The sequence below is a fragment of the Sapajus apella genome, unplaced genomic scaffold, assembly GCF_009761245.1.
Source record: "Sapajus apella isolate SASKATOON/1434 unplaced genomic scaffold, GSC_monkey_1.0 scaffold6, whole genome shotgun sequence".
In the NCBI taxonomy this organism is placed as follows: Eukaryota; Metazoa; Chordata; class Mammalia; order Primates; family Cebidae; genus Sapajus; species Sapajus apella.
In genome coordinates, this window is record NW_022436946.1 from 19,942,973 (window position 1) to 19,955,773 (window position 12,801).

The window sequence follows — 12,801 nt, forward strand, 5'->3', positions numbered from 1 at the left end:
TGGACTTGCCCCAAACTCTTACACGAGATCCAAGAACCCTCTCTCTTGGGGTCTGGATTGGGACCCCTTTCTGGTAACAATTTCTTGAACATATGTATGCATTTCCATTGCATATATACCAAAGGGTGAAACTTTGAGGTCACAGCATTTGTGTACTTTAAGCTGTGGTAAATCCTGCCAGCTTTCCAAAACAATGGCACAATATATACCTACGCACAGCAAATGACAGTTCTGATTACTGCACCTCCACACCAATGCTTGGTAAAGTCTATCTTTTTCTTTTTAACCATTATAGTGGGTGTACAGTGGTATCACATTATGTTTACAATTCGATTTGATGACTAATGATAATCTTTTCCTATGTTTATTGTCCACAGAGTGGCTCTTTTTTTTTTTTCCTGAGACGAAGTCTTGCTTTGTTGCCCAGGCTGGAGGGTAATGGCACAATCTTGGCTCACTGCAACCTCCACTTCTTGGGTTCAAGTTATTAACCCGCCTCAGTCTCCCAAGCAGTTGGGATTAAAGGTACCCACCACAACACTTGGCTAATTTTTGTATTTTCAGTAGAGGCGGGGTTTCATTATGTTGGCCAGGCTGGTCTCGAAATCCTGACCTCATGATCTACCCACCTCAGCCTCCCAAAGTGCAGGGATTAGAAAGCATGAGCCACCATACCCAGCGAGAGGCTCTTTTGTAAAAGGCTTATTCCTGTTTTATGTCCTTTTTTTTTTTTTTAATTGGGTTGTCTTCCTTTTTCCTTACTGATTTATAGATGCTGTCTATATATATTCTGGGTAGAAGTCCTTTGTTGGAAATATGTATTACAAATATCTCCTCCCATTCTGTGTCTTCTTTTTTACTTTCTTAATAGGGTCTTTTGAATAACAGAAGTAACTGTAATAATTCTAATTTGTTAATTTTTTCTCTTATGGTAAACATCTTGTATGTCTGTTAAAGAAATTTTTGCTTATTCCAAGATCACAAAGAGAGTTTTCTCTAAATACTTTCAGTTCTACCTTTCATACTTAGATCTACAATCCATCTGATATTTATGTTTTGTGTATATATTAGGTAATAATCAATATTCATAGATCTTTTTCACATAGAGTTTTAATTGCCCCACCATGATTTATTGAAAAGACCATCCTTTCCCCACTGTATTGCAGTGCTAGTTTTAACATAAATATAAATGTCTTTCAGATTCTCTGTTTTGTCCCACTGGTCTCTTTATCCCAATCCACAGCTTTAATTACTATCACTTCGTAAGTATACTGATGTCCATGAAGTAGGTCTTCTGCAAGATCACCATGGCTATTGCATTTTCCTATCAATTTTACAATTAGCTTTTTTTTTTTTTTTTAAATGCTAAGATTTAGTTTAGGGTTTCCATCAAATAAATTTCTACTAGACAAATTTCCAGTAGATAAATTTGGTTAAGAAATGACTTCTTTACAATTCTGAGTCTTCCAATCCATGAAGAAGCTAAATCCCTCAATTTCCTTGGCTTTTCTTTAACATCTCTCATTAATTTTTTGCCATTTTCAGGTAGAGATCTCGCGCATCTTTTGTTAAATGTTTTCCTATGTATCAGGTGTTTCCTGAAACTGTTATAAATGGTACAATTTTTAAAAATTTATTTCTTATTGTTCTGTTACAGTTTTCTAATAAGTTTATTCTTAAACTAGCCTAATCTAAAATTTAAATTATTCTGAATACTAGAAGGTCACTATGCTGAGTCAAAAACCTATTTTATTGGAGCTAACACCCACTGGTTCTGGTTCTACCTCACTAAGCTCATACAGAAAAATTCTAGTGTCTGCTCCACATGAAACATTTCACATCTTCAAACATTTTTTAAAAAGCCATCATTATCCCTCTTTCCAGATTTCATTCAATCAAACTCAAAGGTACAGGTCCTCATCCCACTTTATTGAATATCTATTATGAACCAAATATATAAACCAGGAACAGTTTGTTTTGATTCTCTTTTTTCTTTTTGAATTGTCCAGAGTTTAAGGAATTTTTATGTAGTAAAATACAGGATAACGTAAAAACATCTTTTTAATCTCATATATTCTCAAGAGCTTAGTTGTTAATTGAAATATAATATTTGTACATATTTTACAAGACAGCCTTATGTAAGATGGCAAGATTTCCAATTCTACACTAGAGTAGAATAGGGCTTACATTATAATTTGTATCCTGAGTGCTTGACATATCATTAGTCTTTTCCAAAGCCATAGTCTTTATCCTATTACTGTTTATGTTCTATTAACACTCAGCACTCTTCATTTGATCACGGCAGACCCACTCTATTTTCATTTTATTTTCTTCTAAAAGCTGTATTATTCACAATTCATTTCTAATGTTCCTAACATTGTTCCTTAGAAAAATAATGAACCCATTCTAAGGAAATGACTAAAAACCCAAATCCTCTATATTTGTGGTCACCTCTGCATGTCTTTAAACCTGATACTATAAATAGGCCTAGAGATATATACTCTTCCAATGCTAGTACCAACTCTGCATGCTTCGCATTAAGACTTTCCTTCCTTTTGCTGGGTCTTCTGTGCTAACTGATGGTACCAGCCACAGAGCATGCCATCTCCTATGATTTTAATCCAAAAGGAATAAAGAAAGCAACTTCATTTGAGCTAATTTGTACTGCATTCCTTGAATTCCACAGACAATGACTCCAGGTTTTTACTTTAACATGTTATGATACAGGCTAAAATAAATGCAAATAGACTCTGGCTCCAGCAGCTGGTTCAGTGCCAAGAGTAAGGAAGAGTAGGTTTAAATGTGCACAATATGCCTCACAAAGCACAGCCTCAGGTTATAAAGACATTTCAGACAATGTACTTAGCCTAGGACTGTATCTCTCACCATCCTCTCACACCACAAACACGCATGGAAAAGAAAACTTTTTAAGAAGTTTTCTACACTTCTGAAGTTTCCTGTGATAACTGACCAAAGGTATGTGGTGAAACTCTTCTCGCTCGCATCACTTGGTTTCGGGTTATGCATCTCCACAATGAGTAAAAATGTTTTAGGCTGACTGGGAATAACCAAAATTACCATATCGAAGGAATGGTCATCCTTCCTGATTCTTGATCCAACAATATGACACATTTTATTTGTAGAACCAAAGCTGTCATCCTCAACAGTGGAAATGTAAGAATTAAGAGAAAAGTGATAGTACATTAAAATGGATGCAAATATACTCCAGTATACTGCAGAGAAAAGCAATAATATTCATTATGTTTACGAACAAATCAATCTACTCAGTCTAATATTTAATCAAATAATCACTACTTTTCTATAAAACATTTTCTTAGTGAGGCCTATACATATGTATGAGAAAGAGACAGACAGTAAAGACCCTCTAGTCATGCACAAGAGGCGTAAAGAGCAATGTTTTATTGAAAAAAGAGAAAAAGAGATTTTTGTTTGCCCAATTTGAAGATCCAAATGTACCTACAAGTCAGACGGAAGCGGCTGTAAAGTGGCTTCCAGTATTAGAACACAGCACCACCAACATCCCTGGCCCTACAAGCCATGAGATATTGCATAGCATAAGGATTGAACTGTTAGGATCTCTTTTATACTCAAATTTCAAACACTGACTGGCAAAGCCCCAGTAAGAGGTGCCTCTACTGACCCTGTCCCTGTCTACCTCCATCAGGGTCAGTGGATGCTCTCTGGATAGATAGCACGGATGGCACCTTCCGGCGAGATAAAAGATTCCCATTCTTATTTTCATCATGAATTGGTATGCTAAAGAAACCACAAAACACTCCAAGGAAGCAGCTTTGGGTAAAAGTCTTTTCTCACACCTGGAAAAGATTCCTTCTGAGTTATCCACTGACTCCACAACACCAAGGTTAGAAGTTCATCTTAAGAAAATAATCAAGCATGAATGCTAACAATCATCTCGAAGTCAGTTACAGTAGAGGTTCTCTGCTAGGTAACTGTACTCAGATTAAGACTACATTTCCCAGCATCCTTTTCAGCTCAATGTGGCCATACGACTAACAGACAAGAGCAGAAATGGAATCCACAATATCCTATGAGTTCTAAAAATTGCACTTGGAAGTTCCCTTAAAGGCTGAGAGCACACCCACCACCACTCCTCCAATATGTCCTTCCTTCCTACTGGGTAGAATAGTACTTTAATGGCTAGCCTACCAGCAACCATTGCTAACCATGATCTGGTATTGGGAATAGGTGCTCTGCAAGGCAGAGCAGCAAGACAAATGGAACCTGATTTCCTGATACTGTTGAGTACCATTTAAATCCTGGACTACCAAGCTCTGCACCTTCTTTATGTGGAAGAGAAATAAGCCTCTTTTACCTTACATAAGCCACTTTTATGTGTTTTGTATCACACACACACACAACCCCCAATCCTAATGACTACTAAAGTTTACTGCAAAAACATTTATAACTGTAAGAGATATAACTAGCCCGGACACCCAAGTCTAGGTTAAGTGATGCTACATCCATCCTTAGAGGAAATATTTAATATTATGTTGCAAGAAGTAGAAATATTTATGTGAAAATAGTCACAATATTATTCAGTTAAAAAAAACTGTAGGTTACAAAGTAGTTTGTACGATATTTCAGATATAAATAGTCTAAAAAAGTAGGTCCCCTTATTCAGAAAATTGTATAAAATTACATGTAATTTTGATTTTCTCCAATTTGCTTCCCTGTATTTGCCAATTATTCTATAATAAACATGTAATATTTGGATAATAAAAGTTATGTAAAACAGCAGCCGATATTAAATAAACTATTTAATGTTACTAAAAAATAAAAAAAAATGGAAGTCTCATTTTAGTGACTTGGAAAGCAATTTAATGCACTTGTGGAAATATATCATTATAACAACATCAATTGCTGGGTCTCAATATCAGAATAAAATGATAGGCGGGAGTAAGAAAAAATAAGTTTGTGGATCTTCGACTTCATTATTTCATCCCTCTAAAAAATAGCAAACAAGGGATATTTATTTCCTATGTTGATTCTTAGAGAATGGAGAGTAAAGGCCTGACTCTATTATTTACTATATGAAAATTGTTCATTCAGCAATTATTTATTCAGCACTTATACTGTATCAGAAATTGGAAGGCTATATAAATACATCATATACTTGCAGACATTTGTTAGGCTACAGAGGACAATGACCCAACATGTGGCACTTTGGCACGCTGAATGCTTTGAATTAAAGGAAAATGAAAGGCCTCAGAAGGAAGCCTCAGAAGCAAGGTCTCCCTCTGTCTGACCTTCACCTCCCCGCCCTCCCAGTCTCTCTGTTCCCTTCTTCTCCATATGCAGAGAAAAACTCTCTAGAATTTCCTTCTCTGACTAAGGAAACTTGTTTCCAAAAGAAATGCAATTGCCAACTTAGAAGTCTCATCAAATAGCCAAGAAAGATTTAACCACTAAAAGTCATCACCATGCCCAGAGAGACTTTTCATCTGTTTTTCTCAGGGCAGCTCCAAGAGATTATCCAAGAGACATTATCTACAAAATAAGACAACATTTGTTCACAGTGAAGTTTTGTTCTTCACCTTCCTGCAATCTCCCACAGAACTCAGAGAAACTTTGTCCCAGGCCATGATTCTTTGGGCTCATTCATTTCTCCTGAAAATTATTTACTACACCTCACAACTGCCTATACCCAACCCACCCCTATTCCCCTCTCCCCTATGAAAAGGGATCATAAGCTTCAATCACTGGCCTTGAGTCTCATTTCTGCAGGACTCCCACGTTTATGCACGTTAATACATTTTCTCCTATTAATCTATTGTCAGTCATCTCAGTGAACCTTCAGAGACGGCAGAGAGGAAGCTTTCCCTCTGTACCTATACTTTTTTTAAATGAAGTTTAATAAATAATGTAGGTTTCCAAAGTAGAAATTTGCAAATACAAATCTGCTCACATGCCTCTCAATCTGGTTGAGTACAGGTATTAAAATTCCTGATTTGGCTTAGAGCAGAAGAAAGTGAAGCAAAGATTACCTTTGTAAGAAGGCTTCTCAGATAAAAATGATCCTGAAATAAACACCTCTGCTGTTTCAGGAGAAACAAGACAATAAATCTTCAATATAGGGAACACTACCTAAACCAACTATGAGGTCTTCTGGTGGAAGGAGACATCTCCACTACCATGGAGGGTAAGAACCTGCTTCCTATCAGACTGTTCCCATTAGGGCCCAACAGAACCATCGTGTGGTAGGCGGACCCAGCAGGGCAAGTGCCAGACAGAAGGAGGTACACATGATGCTCCTTGCCACTTGCAAACTCAGATCCCACTCCGCTCTCTAGTTCTCCAAGCCTGAACAATGCTAAGTCGACAAGCCGCAGCACAAGCTACTGCTTACCACTTGTTCTGACTCATTCCTGTCCCTGCAGACCAGTGGCAAAAGTGAAACCAGAATCTCCAAATGCCTTGTCTCAGTTTAGTTTCAAAACAATGCTTTGAGTGAGCTATCCCTAAGGTGACAAAACGGAGGCCCAGCCCTGACATGGCCAAAGCCACACTGTGAGGCGGCAGCACCAGGATGTGACCCTCGATCTCCAGCCTCCTCATACCAAATACAGGGTTGTGGTCAAGAGGGTGAGTTTTTGAGTCTGATAAACCTGGATTCAAAGCCCCGCTCTGCCACTGACAAGCTCTGTATATTCCTGGCTAAATCAAATTAACAGTATTTTAAGGATGACATGATATTACTAAAATGCTTATCCCAGCATCTGACCCTATAGTAAGCATTTGGGAAATGGGAGACGTTATTCCACTGTTGAAAGAAAGGCATATAACTGGGAGTATACTGGGTATAAAATAGTAAAACTGAAAATCGGTCAGTAACCCTCTTAGGCTAACATTCCACGAATCTATAAAATGTGCTCTTAATATGAAAGGAGAAAATAAAACCAGAAGAAATGGGATATATCTGTTAATATTTCTAAAAACAGAGTTACTAACTGGTGACCAAATAGAAAAGGATGAACTATAAAGTGTGTGCGTACAATAAGTGGATTCACAGCATGAAAGAACAGAGACAAAATTAACTTCCAACACATTCTGGCATGAAAGATAACTGAGGCTCACTTCAAGGTTAATAATCAAAATAAACCAATGGTGATGAAAGCAAAAAGGAAGGCTGACGTTGTAGGTGAGATTCTGTCACGTTATAAAATAGTGTCCAGCTCTCTCCACACATGACCACCCAAGAGAGAGTGGCTGCAGAAGAGAAAACAAAATGCTACCTTTCCTAGGAGTATGCCACTTTAAATTTGAAGGTCAAATTTTAAAAAATTCTTTACTAATGGGCCTTTCCATAATGGTAGGAAGGAGCTACTTATTCAAGCAGAGAAGACAGAGGCAAAAAAAGAGAGGGAGGGGAAAAGGGAAGGATGAAGAAAGGGAAGAAGGGAGGAAGGGAGGGAGAAAGGGAAGAAGGGAGGGAGAAAGGGAAGGAAGGAAGAAGGTATTGAGTTAAAATTCCCAGAGATCAAATTCAGTAGCATAGCACGAGTCATCCCTAAAGGCTCACACAGTAATTACACATATTCGACTGAACTAAACAGAATTAACAGAAGAAATTAAGCAGGGGGAATATCATTTTTTAAGGTGTGTGTGTGTGTGTGTGTGTGTGTGTGTGTTTTCCATCAATTTACTCCAAGACTCCAAATAAAATAGGCCTAATGGGCCTACTGAGTCTTAAATCCTTTTGACATTGTAAAGCAACTAAGGGTGGTTTCTGAAGTCTCCTCTAGAATAAATGCTACCCACAGTGCACGGGGCTTTCCCTCTCACCCCCATGCCGCCCCCAGCCAGGCTAGGTTTGAAAGGGCTGCTTCTGCTACTGGAGTGGAAATAAGAATGAACACTGGTGGGCACCTGTAGGTTCACAAAAGGGCTCCGGGATGGAGCACGTCTACCTGACCTTCAGCCTCAGGTTTGAAAGAGGAATTGTGTGAGGACTCAAATGGGAGCATTAAGCATGTAGTCTTCTTCACAAAAGACCTTGGAAAAACTTCTCGGGACTTAAAAATGATAAAACAGAAAACAATTACCATGGGGCCTCTAATAAAAAGTTCTACAAAACATCAGAAGAAGAGCACTGGATTATAGACAGAAGAGATTCATGATTTTAGCCATGCACGAGGGAAAATAACCTCTATAAAACAAAAACAGGCTATGAAAAGAGAACAAGCCAATGTAGGAAATCATAGGAAAATAAGAAACGATACTGTTGTTAAAGGCAGTAAATAGCACACTTGACAGAACAAGAGACTGAGTGAGCTACTGCATCTTGAAAAACATGTCGACAACATCACAAAATGCCTAAATTGTGAAAATATGAAAATACTTCCATAGTGGTTGGTAATAGTGACCTCCCCACCGTGCAGTCAGTCCCTTGTGGGACTTCCCCAAGATCCAGCATCTAAGTGTAACTTCTGTTACAGCACAGAGCCTCCAATACCCTGCTCTAGTACCAAGTGACTGCTTAACTGTCCTGTGCCATGTTGGTTACCAGTTGAGCTGTTAAGTATTTTTAGTATCATTCCTTGACTCTAGCCTAAGAAGAATAGGTATTACCTTCAAGAAAGAGACAAATGAAGCAGAAGTGTTAGTAATAATCAAAACTATAACTTAAGGAAGCTTTCTGGATCTCAATAAGACTGAATCAAAAAATCAAAAAGGCTCATGACTTCCCATGCAAAAATCACAAAAGAAGACTGAATTTAAGAGCCAGGTTCATTTTCAAAACCAAGAGAGTAGACTGAATTTAGCCAGCCTCATCTCACATAGTTGAAAGGATATTTTGGTTTGTTTCTTTCGTTTTGTTTTCTTTTCCCTCAAAGAAAGACCAAACAACTGGCTGAATATAGTGGATCTGTGGTGGGTCATTCTTTGAGCCCTTTGGAACTAGGACTTCATTCTCCTACCTGTGAAATGCAGACGCTCAGAGCTGCCACCCTGTCCAGGAACTACCCAAAGCCAAAGGGAGCTTCCTTGCCCAAGGCCATGTGCCCCTCCCAGCAAACATCCGAGGACTGGTCAATTCAGATACAAAAGCCTGGTTCCCTTGCCTGAATTTGGGATAACTCCGAACGGCCACCTGCACAGCTTGCGTCGGGACAGGCTAAGGCCTCTGCTGTAACTACTCTCAGTTCAGCTTCTTAGTCTCCCCAGTCCTGTTTCCTTCACTCACTGCTGTTGCTCCCAAGAATACTCACCAACAAACCTCTTGTACAAAACGCTCTCGGCATCTGAGCATCAAAACCTCACATAAAGCACTCAGCCGTGGCTCTATTAACAACTGAGAGACAGGAGGAACCCCACGGACTAGGATCTGAGAGGTCCCCAATGTCACCACAGATCCACTATATTCAGATACCGTAAGGCCTAGTTTCAGTCCAAAGTTCCCTGGGTTTCGGGCAGAGACAACCAGTAAACTAGGGATGGTGCTATCCAGTAGTGGACAAAGTGTTAACCAAATCTCTTTCATACAAAATGGTTCTTGAAAAACCATTTCAAAAAGACAAAAGAAATCTAAGGCTAAGAAAGATGTTAAAAGAACTAGAATCGTAACATGATTTCACTATAGAAACATTTTATGATACAGTCTTATTCAAAATGTTTCAAAAATGTGAAAAAGAAGAAAAATTATATTGATTCTAGGAGGCTAAAGCTAGATAAGAAAGTAAAGGAGAACATTATAGGCCAATCTCACTTATGAAAATATGTGCAAATGATTCTCAAAACAACTTATTTTAAGAAGCTCTCTTTCACTAACAAAAAGTAGGACAATAAGCAAAATATGTACATTTAACTACAGGTTTTACGGGTAAAAAAATAATAAAAATAACTTGAAAAATTACAAAATTAAGTATATATAAATCTTAGTAATGGTTCTTTGAATTGAATAATAAAACAAAAACTTCGGCATTCAAATCAAGGAAAACAGAAAAAAAATTAGTAAGACATAAAACTACCGAGAAAAAGAAGAGAATACCATGCATAGTATATGCTAATCAACTGAAAATTCTCCATTGCGCAGAGAATTTTAGAAAGAAATTATCAAAGTTGGCCCACTAAATAATAAAATGGAAAGCTAAATAATCACTGAGTTAAAGAGATCACCAAGAAACTAAAAATGTTATCAAATTATTACCCCCTCAACAAGTTCAAAGCCTAGAAGATTTTATTACCAACCTATCTGAACGTTTAATGATCAGATAATTCCATACAATAGACACTTATTCCACAATACTACTACTATTAATAATAGTGAATACTGCAGCCGCTGATGCATGTAATCCTCACAATAATCCAATAATAAAGATACTATTACTACATTCATTTTACACAAGACAAAACTGAGGCACAAACAGGTGAAGGACTTTGCCCAGAGCTAGTCCCACAGCTAGGAAGTAGTAGAGCCGAGACCTGAATGAAGGCCATGTTCTTACCTCCTCTTACAAACCACCACTCACAAAGAATGGCTGACACTTTTGTCTAAGAATTCAATATAGCCCTGATAACAAAACCTTCATAAATATTTTTTTTCCTTTTTCCATAATCAAATACTTGCATAGCACTTTCTATGTGCCAGGCACTGTTCTAAGCAAGCTAAGAATGTGACTGTACTTAATCCTTATTACAATCTTATGAGGAAGGTATACTATCATCATTCTCCTGAATAGACAGATAGAGAAATAGAAACACTGAGAAGTGTTAATGACATGTCCAAGATCACATAGCAGCAGGTGGCAGAGCAGAGATTCCAACTCTAGCCATTTATGGGGTTTGTACACCGTGTTACATAAACACCATAAAAGGTACCAAAGACAGCACTGCCTATAACTTTTAAATTAATAATAAATAATTGCTTTGTGAAAATCAGATATGGAAATCAAAGCATCGCTTACAAAATAGGTCACTGCAAGCAAACAGTCATTAGGTGCCATTCTCAAATCTTATGTAATAATCGAAAGAAAACTATTTACACGAAAAGCAAAGTCCCCAGGGACAATCAAAATCATAATCAGACTGACATTTTCCTATAAAAAAATAAATAGTTATATGTGACTTATAAATACAATCTATACTATGACTAACAGTCATTACAACTTCATTGCTTAATTAAGCCACTGCAATTTTTTTTTTTTTGAGACAGAGTCTCGTTCTGTCACTTAGGCTGTAGTGCAGTGGCACGATCTCGGCTCACTGCAACCTCCACCTCCCAGGTTCAAGTGATTCTCCTGCCTCAGCCTCCCGAGTAGCTGGGATGATAGGCATGCAATACCACACCTAGTTAAAATTTTTTTCAGTAAAGACACGGTCTCACCATGTTGGTCAGGCAGTTCTGGAACTCCTGACCTCAGGTGATTCGCCTGCGTCAGCGTCCGAAGGCAGTATCTTTTTAACAGAGATGTACCACATATTACTTCCTCCAATACAACTTAAAACATTGTTCGTGTAATTTTGTTTGCATTTTGTGATATTAGATTAAGACAATATTCTATTTGGATTTCAAAACACATTCTGAATTGAGTTTTAAACATATGAAGCGAATGACATCAATAATACTAAAGAAAAAGTGTGGTGAGGTTCACAGAGAATGTCTTACCAGACTTTATGTACAATACTGAAGTGAGACTGTTAATATAGGCCATAAATGAATCTATATTATTATAAATTACATACTATATTGATACTGAACAATAAATTTTATTGCCTGCAAAAAAGAGTAAGTTCAAATAAAGTTCATCTTTTGTAGCCATAAAAAAAGAATGAGATAATGTCTTTTGCAGGAACATGGATGGGGCTGGAGGCTATTTCTCTCAGCAAACTAATGCAGGAACAAAAAAACAAATACTGCATGTTCTCACTTATAAATGGGAGCTAAATAAATGGGAACCTATGAACACAAAGAAGGAAATGACAGACACTGGGGTCTACTTGAAGGGGGAAGGCTGGGAGAGGGGACAGGAACAGAAAAGGTGACTATCGGGTACTGGACTTAATTCGTGGGTTATGAAATAATCTGTATAACAAACCCTCGTGACACGAGTTTACCTACATAACAAGCTTTCACATGTACCCCTGAACCTAAAATAAAACAATAACAATAAAAAATGAAATTCGTTTTTAACATAAAAGAGACTGCTGTATTCCAGTTAAGGTTTTGATTGTTTCATGGTAATGGTAATACACATGACGAATATGAGTAATACGAGAATTATTATGGCTACCTCTGGCTTCATGTGATGGTCTCACTTCGCTTTCTGTTCTCTCTTCAAAGTCTTCTTTGACGTCGTCGGCATGCTGGTCTCTGAGAAAAACAGGCATTTCAATATTTTATAAGAGAAACATTTGTAAAAAATGGTTCAGAACTACATCTCAACAACTGCTTTTCTTAATTTTAAAGCAAAGGATGTTACTAAAGTGCTAAAAGGATAGATAGTTCTACTACAAGGCAATTAAGAACACCTATAAATGTCCATTTTCCTCATTATCAATTTTCATTTCCTATTCAGCAAGAAGATTTTAAAGCTAAGGATGATAATAAAATGAAATATTCTGCAAAACGTAGCTACTGAATAATTCAACTACAATTTGGGGCATGTATTCATGAGGAATTTTACTTACACTGGTAAGACTTCTATTTTAAAGAAAGAAGATGTTTCAAAAGTCCACACCATTTAACTAAATCACTATACTTCTCAGCACCCGGATTCGGATAGAGGCTAAGATTGGCTCAGGGGAATCAAGCCAATTCCA

General features: G+C 37.5%; 1 protein-coding gene across 4 annotated transcripts in view; it reads right to left on the reverse strand.

Annotated features, from left to right (window-relative positions):
- Positions 1 to 12,801, reverse strand: part of L3MBTL3 (L3MBTL histone methyl-lysine binding protein 3) — a 121,856-nt gene that overhangs the window by 9,709 nt on the left and 99,346 nt on the right. For all 4 annotated transcript variants that reach the window (XM_032274812.1, XM_032274813.1, XM_032274815.1 and 1 more), the window contains one exon: positions 12,273 to 12,352. In XM_032274812.1, the coding sequence (XP_032130703.1) occupies positions 12,273 to 12,352 (80 nt within the window). The remainder of the gene's footprint in view (positions 1 to 12,272; positions 12,353 to 12,801) is intronic.